Source organism: Canis lupus, chromosome 12 (genome assembly GCF_048164855.1).
Source record: "Canis lupus baileyi chromosome 12, mCanLup2.hap1, whole genome shotgun sequence".
NCBI classification, from domain to species: domain Eukaryota; kingdom Metazoa; phylum Chordata; class Mammalia; order Carnivora; family Canidae; genus Canis; species Canis lupus.
The window spans coordinates 7187745-7206156 of record NC_132849.1 but is presented as its reverse complement, the minus strand read 5'-3'; the positions used below and the strand labels follow the sequence as shown (position 1 = coordinate 7206156).

Genomic DNA, 18412 nt, shown 5'->3' with positions numbered 1-18412 from the left:
GCATGGAATGTAGAAAGTTTTTCCATCTCTTTAGGTCTTCCTCAGTTTTTTTCATATGTATTCTGTAGTTTTTAAGAGTAGATATTTTACCTCTTTGGTTAGGTTGACCTAGGTATCTTATGGTTTTGGCTTCAATTGTATATGGCATTGATTCTTTAATTTCTCTTTCTTCAGTGTCATTGTCATTCTCAAAGGCACATGGAACTTTCTCCACAATAGACCACATACTGGGTCACAAATCAGGTCTCAACTGAATGCCACTGATGTCTGTGCATTGATTTTGTATCCTGCCACATTGCCGAATTGCTGTATGAGTTCTAGCAGTCTTGGGATGGAGTATTTTGGGTTTTCTATATAGAGTATCATATCATCTGTGAAGAGGGAGAGTTTGACTTCTTTGGCAATTCGAATGCCTTTTATTTCTTTTTGTTGTCTGACTGCTGAGGCTAGGACTTCTAGTCCTATGTTGAATAACAATGGTGAGAGTGATCATCCCTGTCATGTTCCTGATCTTAGGGGAAAGGCTCTGAGTTTTTCCCCAATGAGAATGATATTCACTGTGGGCTTTTCATAAATGGCTTTTAAGATATTGAGGAATGTTCACTTTATCCCTACACTTTGAAGAGTTTTAATCAGGAATGGATGCTGTTATTTGTCAAATATTTTCTCTACATCTGTTGAGAGGATCATATGGTTCTTGTTTTTTCTCTTGTTGACATGATCTATCATGTTGATTGTTTTACGAGTGTTGAACCAATCTTGCATCCCGGGGGTAAATCCCACTTGGTCATGATGAATAATCTTCTTAATGTATTGTTGGTTCCTATTGGCTAATATCTGCGTGAGAATTTTTGCATTCATTTTCATCAGGGATATTGGTCTATAATTCTCCTTTTTGGTCTGATCTTTGTCTGGTTTTGGAATCAAGGTAATGTGGTCTCGTAAAACGAATTTGGAAGTACTCCCTCCCTTTCTATCCTTTGGAACAGCTTTAGTAGAATAGGTATTATCTCTACTTTAAACATTTGATAGAATTCCCCTGGGAAGCCATCTGGCCCTAGACTTTTGTGTCTTGAGAGTTTTTGATGACTACTTCAATTTCTTTGCTGGTGATTGCCTTGTTCAGGTTTCTATTTCTTCCTGTTCTAGTTTTGATAATTTGTAGTTTTCCAGAAAGGCATCCACTTCTTCTAGATTGCCTAATTTGTTGCCATAGAGCTGCTCATAATACATTTTTTTAAAGTGTTTGTATTTCCTTGGTATTGGTTGTGATCGCTCCTCTTTCATTCGTGATTTTATTAATTTGAGTCTTTTATCTTTTCTTTTTAATAAGGCTGGCTAGGGGTTTATCTGTCTTATTAATTCTTTCAAAGAACCAGCTCCTGATTTTGTTGATATGTTCTACAGTTCTTCTGGTCTCTATTTCCTTCAGTTCTGCTCAAATCTTTATTGTCTCTCTTCTGCTTGGTGTAGGCTTTACTTGCTGTTCTTTCTCCAATTCCTTTAAGTCTGAGGTTAGCTTAGTACATAAAGTATACTATATATACTCATATATAGTATATATGAGTTTTTTTCCAGTTTTTTGAGGGAGGCTTATATTGCAGTGTGTTTCCCTCTTAGGACTGCTTTTGCTGTATTCCAAAGATTTTGAATAGCTGTTATCTTCATTTTCATTAGTTTCCACGTATCTTTTAATTCTTCTCTAATTTCCTTGTTGACTCATTCATCTTTTAGTAGAATGCTCGTTAACCTCCATGTGTTTGAGTTTCTTCTAAACCTTCTCGTGATTGAGTTCTAGTTTGAAAGCATTGTGGTCTGAAAATATGCAGGGGACCATCCCAATCTTTTGGTCAGTTGAGACCTGATTTGTGACCCAGTATGTGGTCTATTGTGGAGAAAGTTCTGTGTGCCTTTGAGAAGAATGTGTATTCAGTTGCATTCCGATGGAAAGTTCTGTATATATGTGTGAAATCTCTTTGGTCCAGTGTATCATTTAAGGCTCTTGTTTCTTTGGTGATGTTGTGCTTATAAGATCTGTCATTTGCTGAAAGTGCTGTGTTGAAGTCTCCTATATTAGTGTATTATTATCTAAATATCTCTTCACTTTGGTTATTAATTGATATACCTGGTGGCTCCCACATTAAGGGCATAAATATTCATGATTGTTAGGTCTCCTTGTTGGATAGACCCTTAAAGTATGATATAGTGTCCCTCTTCAACTTACTACATTGGTGTAAACTCTAATTTATCTGTTATGAGGATTGCTACCCCAGCTTTCTTATGAGGACCATTTGAGTGGTAAATGGTTCTCCACATTTTCAGTCTGGAGGTATCCTTATGTCTAAAGTGAGTCTCTTGTTGGAGATAACATATAGATGGGTCTTGCTTTTTTATCCAGTCATAAACCCTGTGTCTTTTGATGGGATCATTTAACCCATTCACATTCAGAGTAACTATTGAAAAATATGAATTTGGTGTCATATTACCTATTCAGCCCCTGTTCTTGTGGATTGTTTCCTTGGACTTCCTCTTTTCTTTTACAGCCCCTTAATATTTCTTGCAGAGCCAGTTTGGTGATCACATATTCTTTCAGCTTCTGTCTATCCTGGAAGCTCTTTATCTCTCCTTCTATTCTGAATGACAGCCTTGCTGGATAAAGTATTTTTTGCTTCATGTTATTCTCATGAATATATCCTGCTAGCCCTTTCTGGACTGACAGGTCTTTTTGGAGAGGTCTGCTATTAATCTGGTATTTCTCCCCATATAAGTTAAAAGTCTCTTGTTTCGAGCTACTTTAAGAATTTTCTCTTTATCTTTGTAATTTGCAAGTTTCACTCTTAAATGTTGAGGTGTTGGAACAATTTTTATTGATTTTTTGGGATTGATAACAGATTTATTGATTTTATTAATAACAGATTTATTGATTTTTGGGGTCCTCTCTATCTCGTGGATCTGAATGCCTGTTTCCTTTCCCAGATTAGGGAAGTTCTCAGCTATGATTTCTTCAAGTATACTTTGTGGTCCTCTCTCTCTCTCAGCCTCTTCTGGAAACCCAGTTAGACATATATTCTTCTTTCTCAAGCTATCATTTATTTCCCTAAGCCTTTCCTCGTAGGCTCTTAATTGTTTTTCTCTTTTCTCGTCAGCTTCCTTCCTTCCCATTAACTTGTCTTCTATGTCACTCTTTCTCCCACCTCATTAACCCTAGCAGTTAGAACGTCTAGTTTGGTTTGCATCTCATATAATCTGATTTAATTTCGGCCTGATTAGATCTCAATTCTGCAGTAATGAGGTGTCTAGAGTCCTTTACACTTTTTTCCAGAGCCACCAGTATTTTTATAATTGTACTTCTGAATTGAATTTCTGGCATCATATTTAATTCCAAATCCTGTAACTCTATGGCAGAGAGTATTGTTTCCAGTTCTTTCTTTTGTGGTGAATTCTTCATTCTAGTCATTTTGTCCAGTGCAATGTGGCTGTATGAGTGGGCTGTCAAAAATATCAACCATGACCTAAGTAAAGTACACCATAGATGATTCTGAAGAGGTCAGAGACCAGAAAATAAAAGAAAAAGAAGAACAGAAGAAAATAAAACAAAAGGACCACTAAAGTGTAAAACAAATTTTAAAACAAAGTAGCAAAAATAAAAAGCCAAAAACCAAAAGCAAAGAAGAAAAAAGAAAAAGAAAGAAAAAAAAGTAAAGAGAAAAATAAGGGGGGGTTCATGGTGGTGGTGAGGAAGTGTTAGTGGAGAGAATGTTGTCTACCTGAGGGGTCCTAGAGTGTAATCCTCTTGGTTCTGAGTCTATTTTCTGTATGTTAGAAGATGCACAATCCCAAATTTATATAAACCAGCAATACTTCTAAAAAGCCCCAACATCAACTATAAAAACATAAACAAGATAAAAGAGGGGGGCAGTGTGGGAAGGAAGAGAGAATATAATCTCACAGAGTGAACCAACATGGTGTTCCACTTTGTTCTGGGTGTATTTGGTCATGTTTTAGAAAACACTAACTTCCACCATTGTAAAACTAAATGAGGCAGCAAAAACAAAAAACAAATACCCATATCTTGTATATCTACCAAAATTAAATTTAATATGTTGAAGGGAATACAGAAGTGAAAAATATATCTAAGACATGTACTTGTAGGAATATGAAAGCCAGAAAGGAAAAAGCTTAAAAATGAAGAGTTAGGGCAACCCGGGTGGCTCAGCAGTTCAGCGCCGCCTTCAGCCCAGGGCGTGATCCTGGAGACCTGGGATCAAGTCCCACGTCATGCTCCCTGCATGGAGCCTGCTTCTCCCTCTGCCTGTGTCTCTGCCTCTCTCTCTCTGTGTGTCTCTCATGAATAAATAAATAAAATCTTTAAAAAAAAAATGAAGAGGTGGTAATATATTGTAGTGAAGGTGGTAAAAGAAAAAATATTGGACATTTTTAGTCGGATATAAAAACAAGTCATAATGGAAAAAAAATAAAAGGACCCTCTAGTTCTATATACTATTTTCTCTCAGTCCTGGAGCTTTCCAGCACCGCTTGTTCAGTAAACTTGCTCTTCCCTTGTTCTTCCAATAGTTCTTGGGGGAGGGGTCTGCTGTGCTGATTCTCAGGTGTCTGTGCCTTTGCAGAGATGCCCTGTCCCTGGACAGGTGCTGGACTCAGTATGAGCTGTTCATCCTGTGAGGCCTTTGTTCCCTGGTTGTCCTGCCTCTCCCAGGCACAAGGTGAAACAGAGGAAATTCGAAAATGGTGGGGACCAGATTTCCAGCTCTGGAATCGAGCTCCCCTGGAGTAACTAACCGTAGTCTCGCAGTCTGCATTGGTCTAGATGCTCCTGGGGGCAGGCATAGGTGCGCTGATCTGCTTGGGCTTTTCCCAAATGCCCCCGGAGGGCTACGACACTCCAGCCCTTTACCAATACTGGATCTGCAAAGCTCATGGTTTGCAGTGAGCTTTACTCCTCTTATAGTGACTCTGGAATCTTGGGGCTTCACTGCCCCTTCTGCAATTCTCCCGATTTCCCTGCTGAGTGCTTTTCCTTTAGGGAAAACTCCAGTGCAGGTTTTTAGAGTTACTGCTTTTCCAGGGCTGGGCTTTCCTGCCATGGAGGCTTTCCCCACTTGGCTTTAGCCCTGCTAGTCACAGTTCCTCTCCCCCACCTTATTCTTTTTTTTTTTTTCCTGCCTTCCTACCTTGTTAGAAGCTAAAACTTTTCTCTGTAGCATTCCAGCTGTTCTCTCTTTAAAATCTCAGTTTGAATTTGTAGGTGTTCAGGATGTTTTGAAAGTTATCTGGGTAAGTTTGTGGGACCAGATGAGTTGAGGACCCCTGCTCTTCCACCATCTTGCCCCTCCCTCTGCTTAAGCCTTTTTTAGACTTAACAGTCTAGTAGGTCTGTGAGGAGTAATCTGGGGTGGGGGGTATGTCACAAAGGAAAGAAGTGAAAGAACATTATTCTGAACCAAAGAAAGATTGAAAGTAAGGGGAGAGGTGTGTTACACAAGGATTGACAGCCAGGTAGAGACACATGGGCAGAAATAAACATGTTCCCACTGGTGAATGTGATTTAAAATTATGGGTAGTGGAAAAAATCTGAGTTACAGAAATGTTGAGTGTCTTTGAAAATGTTTGATTAAAAAAAAAAAGAGCTTTTGGTGTCTTGTGACATTTGACAGTTGAGCACTTTCTCAGGATCAGTAGAAAAAATGAAATTACAGAGATTGCACATATCAACTAAGGGTAAGTTTTTTCTATATAAACAATAGGGAATGTAAGTTATTATCTGGGGAATCTGTTTAATATATAACAAAATGTATGTGGAATGATGGGGTAAGGCCATAACACTGATTCACCTTGAGATCAGTGGTGAGGGAGTATCAGCTTCAGACCTTACTGTTTAAAAACATGAATTTGCAGTAGGGTTGTCAGAGCCACTTGATGCCCCAAGTACTACAGTATACCTGGTCCATTGGACACTTGCTGGAAATGCCATTGGTATGTTGAGATTCCCCAGATTCACAAACAGACTCCAACGGGTCTTGGTGATGGATGGAAAACCAGAAGCTTCATTGAAAGGCAGCTGCTGGGCCTTTGGGCAGGCTCACTTGCCAGCGCCCAAGTGCTTGTCTTACTGCTTGCATAAGTAAGAATTCTATCATGCAGAGTTGGAAACTACTACATAGCATGGTTCACATGTGCTTCAGGGTTGGGATAGTCAGAATTGACTATTAACTCCACAAATGCCAAGTACTTCAACTGCATGTACTTAAAATATCCAGAGAGATATATTATGTTGAGTTCTTTCATAAGACAATGAAATATCACCTAAATTTAGATTTTTCCCATGGGATTTGCTTAAAGTAGAGGCATACCTATATACAGAAAGGGACAAAATTAGCATTTGGCTTTGAGCTGACAATGTTTTATTCCCCAAAGAATACATGAAAAGAGTTTCTATTTCTGTTTTCTTTTTCTGTTTGAAGGGTACAGCTACGAGCGTGTGGATGGTTCTGTGAGAGGAGAAGAGAGACACCTGGCCATTAAGAACTTTGGACAGCAGCCTGTTTTTGTTTTTCTCCTGAGTACCAGGGCAGGTAGGCCACATATGTATTGACAAAAGCAGACAAATAGGGGAGACACAGTACTTTTCCATCCCGACAATTAGTATGTTTTCCCTTAATTCTCTGAAAGGTGAGGTTGTTGCCTAGGAACGTAAAAAAAGGGGAATTGAGGGAGTGGCTGTAAGTTAACCCCTAGCATGGAGTTCTTTCCTGTCTAAGTTATCTAAGCTGCCAGCTCAGAGAAGTACGGCTAAAATCAGGGGTTGTTGGAAAATAATTTTAATTTGCTTTGACCACTGACCTGGGGTTGTCCTATAAGATGTCTGTAATTTTGTGGAAAGTTTTATTCACATTCAGTAAAGAACACTTTCCTTGCCAGCTGTGAATTTGGGAAGTGAGATAACAACCTGTCTGCTAATTATCCCTCCTCCATCAGTAGTTCTGGAATAGTGCTGTAGAAGCTTAATTAAAATTTCTTTTTTAAAAGAAGTTGTGATTATAATGAAATTACTAGCTCTTTAGAATTATTTTTAACACTATCTTTATGAGCTAAGTCATAAATATTTTATGTGACATTTATAGTGCTTTACCTGTTAAAGACTGCTTTAAAAGATGCTTCATTCGTTTGAAATCAGTTCTTAGAGATGAAACTATTCTTATGTCATGGAGCAAGTCAACCTTAAATTAGTTTTGCATTTTTAGAATCTTAGTTTCATTATGTTATTTTTTATAGACCTAAATCTTGATGGAATAGATGCAGGAACACTAAAGGGATGTGTGTCCTCTATTAAAGGTAGATCAATATCTTTATAAAGAGAGAGTTCCATCTTACTTAGTATTTATTAAGTGTCTCGTACCGTAAGGGAGCATAAAAGATGTGTTAGGTAGAATCTTGACCATAAGGAGATTGTTTCACTTGTGTATGTCTCATCTCTGTATTACAAAGGTATAATCCCATGTATTTGGCTTCAGTTGCTTCCATTATAGACTGCACCCTGAATCAGCCGTTTATTCACGTTCTCTGTTGTCTCAGCGATGGTCTTAGGAGACACTGGAAGGATCAGGGCAAGTGTATCTTCAGTGTTGGAAAACAGGTCTATTTATGCGTTACTGATTTCATCATTTTCATATTCAGAGTATCATTATGTTTGAAAAGTCTAAAATTAGGACGAGTACTCAGAACCAATCAATACTGAGTAATCTTTTAAGAACTGAAATATTCCTGGACGTGAGCCTTTTTGAAGCACTAATGGTCATGTTTGCCATCACTGTTTAGCTGTAGATTAGCGTATTATTTATTTAACAGGTTTTCCTCAAACTTTCAAATATTTCTGTGATTGAAGCAAGCATATTGCCACCAGGTGGCAGTAATAGCTCACGATAAGTCCTAAACAAGCATGGAGACTGGCTTATTTGTAAAACCTTACATCTCCATGAGGCAGAGCTGAACTGAGATGACATTAACCCAAGAAGAAGATGAAAATTTTTATGTAGCACATGTTAATAAGTTCTTGAGAGATCATTAACGTGCAGTGGATAAAAGCTAAGGCCCTGAAGCCAGACAGACATTGTGGGACTGACTCCTGGCCCTTTCACTTTCTAGCTGTGCGATCTCTGCTAAGTCCCTTGGGTTCTCTGTTTTTATCTATAAAATGAGAATAATAATACACTACTCATAAGGTTGTTGTGAGGATTAAAGGAGTTGAAATATGTAAAATGCTTAGAACAGTGCCTGGCATGTAGTAAGCACAGCACAAGTGTAGCTGGCATTATTATAAGGTATAATTTAACATGTCTCAGTAATCAGTCTTTATTATCACTTTATTCCAAGTTTAATTTTATATAAAGTCTTTAATTAGAACGTTCCTGCCTGACTTGTCTTGAGAGCCAGCCTAGAGTCAGTAGCCCATCTTAAAAGTTAGTTCTTAATTCAGGCTCTTGGAACAAGCCCTTTCAGGCTCGCTTGTTTCAGCAATGAGCTGTAACGACCCCTGGCAAGAGGGAATCCCTTTTGTACTTGTTTCCACATTAATCAAAGACAAGGCTGTAATTTGCTTTCATGGTTCTCTTAATTAATTCTCATCATCCAAAGAGCCTCCTTAGCCATTTTCCTACAACGCTGAAGAAGGATCAGAAAGTTGTCCCATGGAGTGTTCTTGTCCTGTGGTTGGTTTTGTTACCTTCTCTTTAATTAATATGGAAACAGATACAGAAAAGACTTTCTAAAGTTTTTTCCTGTCAGAGGGAGGTAGTTTCCTGCTCTACTTAGGAGTGTAAAATAAATGTCATCCCCTGTTCTCATTAGCTTGTATCAGGGATCTTGCTACCTTAGTTGTAACCTGAGGTGGATATTAACTCCTCTCTTAATGGCGCCCACAGCAGAAGACCTCTTGCGTATTTAAAGCTGTTTTCTTTTGAAAGAGGATGCATCCTCTTACAAAGAGTATCCTAAAACCCATCAAGCCTTTTAAAATTGTTTCCTGGCACTAATTTAAGCATGCATGTTTGCTTCTTGCCCCTGCTCCTCTCATTCTGTTACTTTTGGTAGTTAAATTTTCCCAAGTCGGGCAATATGAGCCCAGGTAGCACTGTTAATCACACAAGGTCCTGGAGTTGGGGATGGGGTGTCAGTTTGCAGGGTGACGCCAATTGTCTTGACGGATCTTATTTTAGCAATCATACCACTGTAGCCTTGCGTCTTTATTATCTGGTTCTGGCCAGCATGCTGCTGATCACGTTCCTTTTGCATTGTTTTCAGGAGGAGTTGGCATGAACTTAACGGCTGCAGATACCGTTATTTTTGTCGACAGTGATTTCAATCCTCAGAATGACTTGCAGGCAGCAGCCAGGGCTCATCGGATTGGCCAGAACAAGTGAGAGATTGCAACACCAGCCTTATTCTACATCCTGGGCTCCTCAGCAGTTCTGGCGTGGGAAGGAAATGAAGAAGCTAGTCCTGTCACTACCAGACTTGGCTTCACTAAAAGCACAAACACTGAAAAGACTAGGAGGAACCCTTAGAAGTTATTTAATTCCTTTTTCTTGAGTTAAGATCTAATTTAGTTTAAAAATGAAGTTATAGAATTGTAGAGTTACGCTAAAAAGATGAATCTTACCCTTTGACCAGAGGACAATTGAGATCCACCAGAGGTTTTCTTCTTCTGTTCCCATCAGAAACCCATTTATGGTCCTCTCCTCATCCCTTCCTTGAATCCCTTGGAAAGCTTTTGTCAGGCCAGATCTCTCTAACAAATGCTCAGGCCCACATAGTACAGTCTCCCTTCAGTTGTACTCTGGATGTGGTATTTTGGGTTGTTTCCTTTTAGGGATATCAACCTTGTGCTCACCCGTGCAGACCCTCACAGCAGATTCCTCTCCTTTGACTCCATACAGGTCTGTTAAAGTTATTCGGCTGATAGGCCGAGACACTGTGGAGGAAATAGTCTATAGGAAAGCAGCCTCCAAACTGCAGCTTACCAATGCAATCATAGAGGGAGGCCATTTTACTCTGGGGGCCCAGAAACCTGCAGCCGATGCTGACCTCCAGGTATAATACATTGCGTTCCCCTTAAGAATGTGTCATGTTGTCAGTACTTTGTTGTCGGTGAGAAAGTAAACACAAAGAACTGGCATTAACAACCAACTCTCCCCAACCATACATTTGTTCCCTGGCCAAACATATCTGCCATGGTATCTACTGCATGCAGGCAAGGAGCTAAAAATGAACATGATATATTAAGCAGAATATGGAATAACAAGGATGGGCTTTAGATCCCCCTCACTTGGATTCAGATCCACACCTGGTCAATTAGTGGCTGTGTAGCTTTGAGCAGATACCTTAAAACCTCTCAGGTGTACTCTGCTTCTCAAAAAATGAGAATACTGGAAGTTACCTCAGAGGATTGTTTAAAAAAATTAGATAAACTAAAGAACTAAGCATAATAAATGATTATGGATCCCATACCTCATCTTTTTTTTTTTTTTTTTTTTTTTAAGATTTTATTTATTTACTCATAGACACAGAGAGAGAGAGAGAGGCAGAGACACAGACAGGGAGAAGCAGGCTCCATGCAGGGAGCCTGATGCGGGACTCGATCCTGGGTCTCCAGGATCACACCCCAGGCTGTAGGCAGTGCCAAACCGCTGCGCCACCGGGGCCACCCCCATACCTCATCTTAACCCTAGACCGTTTGATCACTAATCTTCATAGTCAGAGGAGGGAAAATGAGAATTCAAAATTATGCTTTAGGAAAAATGGATGAACGAATAGAGGTAATTACTTGAAGAAGGGAATACTGGGTAGGAAACAAACAATGACTTGAAGATTTTCTCTTCTGGAAGAAGGCTTTGAGTTATTCTACAGTAACCCCTGCGTTAAAATTAGAACTCATAATATATCTTAAGTTCTTCCATTTTGTCCCGGGGATCATATTCACTAAAATAGTCAGAAGCACTTCAGACAATACTTAGTACACAATAAGCATTCAATAAGTGTTCACATCTGCCTTTCTCTAGGGTAATGAACCTGCTTCCTTCTTTCAGGACTTGAAAATCTTATACCTCTTAGATTTAAAGCCACAACCACACCTTTTATTATTGGATTATTTTAAAACAACAGACTGCTTTCATTTGAAACAAGGGCATTGGGTTGTCACCTTTGTTTTTGGCAACCAAAGAGATAACTAGTACAGTCTGGATGGAGAAGTGAGAAACAGACGTTAGAGCCAGAATGTAACCTTCTGGTATCCTTGAGCTGGGCAAGAAGTCTGACAGAACTCTCTTAAACAGCCGGTGTTGGGAACAGTTTATGTTCCCACCAGTGTTTGGCTCACAAATACTAGGCCATCTAGAGATAACTAACCCAGTCTAAAAGGATAAGATAGGAACTAGAAGCCAAGATATGAGTCTACCTTGATTTGGAATCTCAAAGAGTTAGTGCTTAAGAAGTTGCAAATCTGGAAGTAGGAAGCTAAAGCCAGGGAAATTATTTGAACTGTTTGAGTGGTTCCTATGTCCCCAGGTAGTAGGCTAAGGGTACATTTGAGATAAGGGAAGAGAAGCAGGATAGTACAGTGCCAGAGGAATATCCAAGAAGATTAGAATTGAGAAATGGCCTTCAGGTCTGGCTGTCAGTTGTTAACTTGCCTTTGTAAAGGTGTTTCCATAGAGCGCTGTGGTAGGAACCCAGGTTACCAAAGGAAATAAGTCAGTTAATAGTAGAGGGAAAGTACCAAGTATAGCCGTCTTCTTCCAAGTTTATCTATGGGAGAGAAGCTAACTGAGTCTCTGATGCGGCTGCTAGAAGTGCCCATGAAAAAGATTCTGAGAAGTGCTATATTTAATGCAGGATGTTACTATTCTTTAGGAAAAAAATTGACTAATTTTTCTTGTTGTTATGGAGAATTGTCAAAGTCAGCATCACTGATTTATCACCTCTCTGCTTGGCCACCATCCACCTACTAAATAGCCTTGTCAGTATCATCATGGGGAGAGAAGAATGGCTGACCAACAGAGAAGGAATTTGCCTTGTGTCATTAAGCTACATAACAAATCACTGACATCCCAATATTTGGTTCATGAGAACTAACTGGACTTTTTCGTTTTCTCCATTCAAGTTGAGTGAGATACTTAAATTTGGTTTGGATAAACTGCTATCGTCTCAGGGGAGCACCATGGATGAAATAGACCTGGAGAGAATCCTGGGAGAAACAAAAAATGGCCAGTGGATCTCTGATGCCTTGGCAACAACAGAAGGAGGAGTCAGGGAGCAGGAGGAAGGCAGTAAGTTGGGGGTAAGGGTAGAGCGAATGGCACAGCCACCTGAGTTAGACTTGAGTGAGATTGGTCCCCATAGAAAGTCCTGGATAGTGCTTCCTGGGGCATCTTTTCCTACCCAGCCCTATTCTCATCTTAGGCACGCTGTTTTAAGATTCTTGGTCTAAGAATTCTTCCTAGACTGACTGGAAATTCTCAATTTGTAGCTGAACTTTGAACTCACTCAATGATATTAACACTTGTAGTAGTATCTCAAAGATTCTAATTTGTACTATTTCTGCCTTGGTTGCAAGTATCTTCTCCTTTATTCATAAATCCCACTGTCCTTAGTATGGCACCCTCCACATAGTGCTTGCTTTTCTGAACAGTAGAATGATTTGGTTTTTTTACATTGTTGTTAACACTGGTTGAACATTTATTCTGTTCTTGATCAGAAGTATGTACTGCATCATGTGTTCTATATCTGTTTTTTCATTTTACCTTCACCATACCCCCATAAGGTGTAGGTGCCACTAATTTTTTTTTAAGTGATATAATACACTTAACCATGAAATGATTTTATCTTTTCTGAATTTGGTCAACATTTGTTCTTTTTTGTCCATTTCAGCTCTGGGTACATGAATTTCTGACTTGAGGTGTTTTTTCACATAGTAGTTTTTGTAAGGATATTCCTTGCTATCTTCTACTTATATTTGTCTTGCACCTGTGGCAGCAGTGATTCAGTGTGGACCGGGTGAGGTTTGAGAGTCTTATTCTAGACTTTTTAATTCAAGAGTATCTTATTCCACAGATACGCAGATATGTAGTTTCTTTACTAGATGATGCCTCCTTTTTTGGTAGGGGATGGGGTTGGCATGACTTCAGTTTTGTGATTCTCTTGTTTCTCTAGAATTCCCAATTTCCATCACTTGCTTACCTTTTTTGCCATAAAACTGCCAATTTCAATCACTTCCTTTTTTTTTTTTTGCCACAGAACTGCCAAGGGATGTCTCTTTCTCCTCCAGAAGCAGTGCCTTCCCAGATTGCTGGCTGCATGCACTTTCTGGTCCCTTCATTTCAATTCCTTAGTAGCCCATGTTCTGATCTACTGAGTCTGAGATGTTTTGCCCTTATCATTTTCCCATGTAGGGTGTGGCACTATTTTTGGGGTCTGCATCCAACACTGCTAGTCTCTGCCTCACTTTGTACTCTGGTGTGTGCTTAGGAGCTGGCTCTGTTGGCACTTGGATGTTTATTTCTCTATTTACCTCCAAATGGAAGTTTATAATGTTCTCTAACTCCTAGTTTTATAGTAGACATGGATTAGGGGTGGTTTCATAGGGTATATGGAGAGATTGGAATTTACTAGGCAGCTAGTATTATTCTATAGGACACAGATCTTGGACTCTTCTCATATTTTGCTTTTAAATTTCTTAATATTAGTATCCCATCTTTACTCTTTGAGTACTCTTTCTTAGTTTTAATCTCATCCCGTTTTCATAATGTCCTCTCTTGAGACATTTAATATAACTTTTATTTTTATTTTTTTTTAAGATTTTATTTATTTGAGAGAGAGCAAAAGAGAGCGGAGCACAAGCGGGATAGGGAGCTGAGGGAGAAACAGACCCCCAGCTGAGCAGGGAGCCTGATGCTGGGTTCTGTCCCTGGATTTCAGGATCATGACCTGAGTCAAATACAGATGCTTAACTGACTGAATTGACTGAGCCACCCAGGCGCCCCACTTTTTTTTTTTTTTATTAAATATTTTATTTACTTATTTGAGAGAGAGAGAAAGCAGCAGGTGCTTTTCAAAGCTCTAAAAGGGGCAGTTGGGTGGCTCAGTTGGTTAAAGCATTTGCCTTTGGCTCAGGTCATGATCCCGGGTCCTGGGATTGAGCCCCGCATTGGGCTCCCTACTCAGTGGGAAGTCTCCTCCTCCCTCTGCCAATCCCCTTGCTTGTGCTTTCTCATTGCTTCAGCCACTTTTTATATTTTCCAAGAGTTATTGAACTTTCCATCCACTATTGTCTCATATCTTTTCAAAATCCCTTTACTGCCATTTAGTGGTTTTAGGTCTCTAAATGGATCCATGTGACTGTGTTTTAAAGTTATACTTGGATTACATGAAATACTGAAGCTTGCACCTATTTCTGCACTCATCTGGATTAATTTCAGCTTATTTTCCTAATGTTACTAGGACAAAATAAAATTTTGCTGTTTTCCAGAAATATAATTTTATTCCTTAGTCAGTGCAGCTGCCAGAAAAGATTTCCTACTTGTATTAAAATTTGGAATCTTGTCTTTGATCAGTGAGTACATGTTCATTCTGTGGTAGATGGTTCTCCTAGCAGGACATAGATGAAGGTCTAGGCCTATGGTCTCCAGCCTCCTCTTGGCTGCAGAATGAGAACAGGGAGTATGATTAAAAATAATATAAATGAATATGAAAGACATTAGTTAAAGCAATTCCAATTAAAAACAAATAAAAAAATAGGGTTGCTTTATCTGGAATGGCAGGGTTTTTTTTAAAAAGCATGTTTATAAGTTGAGAATTGCATGCAATATGAAGCTACATATGTTGATCATATTTGACACTTCCCAGCTCTTTTTTTTTCCACTTGTTGATAGAGCACCTCATTGAAAGCCCCCTGCTGATTTAATTAGCAAATGCCAATTAGAATTACAGCTGGTTGGATTTGGGTATAAGTGTGAAGCAATTGATCTCTTGAGAATGAAATGTTTTGCTTTCATACTCTCCAAAGAAAACATACTTAAAGCTGATTTCATAATGCTGTGAAAATACATTCTTTGGTAATATGTGCTATTAAATATGCTTCACTTTAGAATCATTATCTCACCTCTCTGGTTGCTGATCTTGGCTTGTCATGACTTCTCCATATCAGTGATTCATGATCTTGGCACATCACCCAACCTTTTGGCCTCTGTGTCCTCATCTGTAAAATGGTGCTGTTAATGTAGCTTTACTCTTTTAAGTAGTTGAAAAATCAAATGTGATAATAGATGTGAAAGTGTTCTGATAGCATAAAATACTGTCAAGATTACACTATTTCATTATTGTTATTACTATAATTAGTATTTGCTGGCCTGTTCACTCTCCATTCTTCTATAAACAACAGTAATGCACTGAAAAGAGCATGCTGGCTTTTGAGTCAAAATCTTGCCTTCTTCATTTATTAGCACTAAGAACCAGGGAGTCCCTTAATCCTTGTCTGAGCCTCATTTCTCCCTTTCTTCAGCAGAGTTACTTATACCAGGATTGTGGGGAGGCTCATAAAGTTACTTCATGAAATCTGAAAAGAATAAAAGGGATTATTTTTGTGATTCTCTATTTTCTCACTGATTTCCCACTTGTTCCTTTTATATTATAGAAAAGAGGGGAAAGAGTTAAGTATTAAGTATGTGCAGAATAAAAAAATTATGTTCTTGGTTATCTTTTATTAAGTGATCTTATTATCAATGAGATCTATGCTGAAGAGTGGTGTGGAATTAGTGATGAGTGTGATCCCAGGATTCAACAGGGAGGAGGTATCCAGCAGAAACTTGCAGACCAACTAGAGATAGACCAGAGGGCATTAGCCATGTCCTCTCCTTTAAATAGTAAATGTGTGAGATCCCTACCTGTCACTGTTAGTGGGATCCAAAATCAGTACCTTCATCACAAGCTAGTCTTAGCCCATTTAGAATACAAGCTGTTCTCTTAGTTGCCCTGGTTATTGCTTTGAATAGAATTAATCAATTTTTCTCTAGTATCTGACATTTCTCTTTTGTGTTTTATGTTCTTAGAAAACCATATGTACTTATTTGAAGGTAAAGATTATTCCAAGGAGCCTAGTAAAGAAGACAGAGAATCATTTGAACAACTGGTGAACCTTCAAAAGACCTTTTTGGAGAAAACTACTCAAGAGGGCCGGTTACTCCGAAATAAAGGCAATGTAAGGACTACTCATGTAAAAGAATAAATTCTCCCAAATTCACACCCTTCGAGAATAAAAAAATGATGATGGGAGTAATTTATTGAGAAATAAGTATGTAAATATTTGTTGAAATATAATTTACTCTAGTATAGAACCTATGTAAAAGTTACCATAAATAACATTAACAAGAAGAGTGTATTTTACCATTTAATGCAGGTGAAAGCAGCCCTGTCCATCTTAGCCATCCCAGAAGAGATCACCAAAATGCTTCCAATAATTTATCCCTATGCCACTAAGAGAGGGTAACAGTCATGAACAATATATGTAATGTCCTTGGTATTTGGCACTTAGTATGTGCTCATTAAATGCTAGCTATTATTAAGATAAATCGTGATGTTGAAATACTGTTTGAGAAAGAATTATATAATACATTATAGGAGGATTTCCTTTAAAAATAGTTAAATCCGGGCACCTGTGTGGCTCAGTTGGTTAAGCATCTACCTTTGGCTCAGTTCATGGTCCCAGGATCCTGGGATCAAGCCCCGCATCTGGCTCCATGTTCAGCGGAGAGTCTGCTTCTTCCCCTCCTTCTGCCCCCTACCCCTACCCCCTGCTCATGCTCTGTCTCTTGCTCTCAAATAAATAAAATCTTATAAAAAAAAATAAAAATGATTAAACCTAAAATGGCCTCTTGTAGGGTATGCTTTTTATAAAAAAAGGTTACTTTTCTGAAGTACCTGATTGCTATTGAAATTAATCAAATGATGTACTGCTATAACAACCATGTGCTTTGGTTAAGTTTAGAGCACTATCCTGGTCACAGGGCCAATGAGATGTGTAATGTGAACAGTAAATCGAAGTGTCTTGCCACCACTTCCCACCATACAAAGGGGTATGGAGATGCAGTTTTGTGAAATATTAAGCGTGTTGCTGTCTACACAGAATGTGTTCTAGGAGATGAATGGAGCTCATGAAGGGATATGCAGCCTCCAACTTCCCAGTTATAGATCTTGTTCTTCCAGGTTCTCCTCCCAGGCCTTTCAGAGGAATCTACCAAAAGGAAGCGGATTTTGAGCCCAGAGGAACTGGAGGATAGAAGGAAGAAGAGACAAGAAGCAGCAGCTAAGAGAAAGAGACTAATGGAGGAGAAAAAGAGGAAAAAGGAAAAGGTGGAACACGAGAAAAAGTATGTATTATTCAATGATATTATAAAAAAGCTGGTGAGGGTCATGTTTTAAGGATACACTTAATCTGCAGTTGAACACTTTAAAATTGCAGTAAATTTTTATAAAACTGGTAGCTCCTTCTGATAATAGAATATTTTTTTTTAAAGATTGAACTTTAACCCTAACAATGTACTTTTGCAAAATGTCCTGAGTGCCTAAGGTAGAAAGACTTATTCAGTTGAAGTGAGAAGATGTTAAGATTTTATTGTAGCTGTCTGACAAAGAGTAGTTCACTTGAAAGTACCTTAATCTTGTTCTTAAAAACAGGGACATCCAAAAAAAAAAAGGGACATTTGGTGGCTGCTCTTTATTGAAGTATAGTCAGGAGGCAACTAGGCTAGTCAGTAAGACTTCTTGTTGATTTACAAATGAGCAGAATACTGCAATCAGGGTGACTATCTAATTGCATTTCCACTGGGCACTTGGTGTTTGTGAATAGCAGGATGGAGTATGCTCTGAGGGAAATTGTGATAGGCCAGGTTAATTTCCTTTTCTCTCTGGCCTGTTGAAGGATGGTGTGGTGGGAATCCAACAATTACCAGTCCTTCTGCCTGCCTTCCGAGGAGAGCGAACCAGAGGATCTAGAGGACCAGGAAGATGAGAGTTCTGCCCAGCTGGATTATGAAGATCCAGATTCAACTGCCATCAAGTATGTTAGAGGTGATGTCACCCACCCACAGGCTGGGGCAGAGGATGCTGTCATCGTGCACTGCGTAGGTAGGAGAAGTCGTACCGGCCCAGGATGGGTGCCTTGTTCTTTATGGTGCTAAGAACTGGGGAGGAGGAGGCAGAAGCCTGACCAAGGGGTGGTTATGGGGCCTGACCAAGGGGTGATTATGGGTCCAGTGCAGTCCTGCGGTCAAAAGGGGGCACGTTTTAGAATCCAGCAACATAGATTTGACTCTTGGTGCTCTCCTTTAACTGGTTGCATAGCCTA

The 18412-nt window shown here is 39.1% G+C and overlaps 1 protein-coding gene across 8 annotated transcripts in view; it reads left to right on the top strand.

Annotated features, from left to right (window-relative positions):
• Positions 1-18412, top strand: part of CHD1L (chromodomain helicase DNA binding protein 1 like) — an 82496-nt gene that overhangs the window by 48689 nt on the left and 15395 nt on the right. For 7 of the 8 annotated variants that reach the window (XR_012004090.1, XM_072769489.1, XM_072769486.1 and 4 more), the window contains 7 exons: positions 6483-6593; positions 9319-9433; positions 9954-10107; positions 12176-12341; positions 16119-16267; positions 17272-17435; positions 17987-18192. Coding sequence is in view for 7 of the 8 variants with exons in the window: in XM_072769489.1 (XP_072625590.1) it covers positions 6483-6593; positions 9319-9433; positions 9954-10107; positions 12176-12341; positions 16119-16267; positions 17272-17435; positions 17987-18192 (1065 nt within the window). In the remaining variant the exon portion in view is untranslated. The remainder of the gene's footprint in view (positions 1-6482; positions 6594-9318; positions 9434-9953; positions 10108-12175; positions 12342-16118; positions 16268-17271; positions 17436-17986; positions 18193-18412) is intronic. The other variant, XM_072769492.1, reaches the window with a different exon arrangement.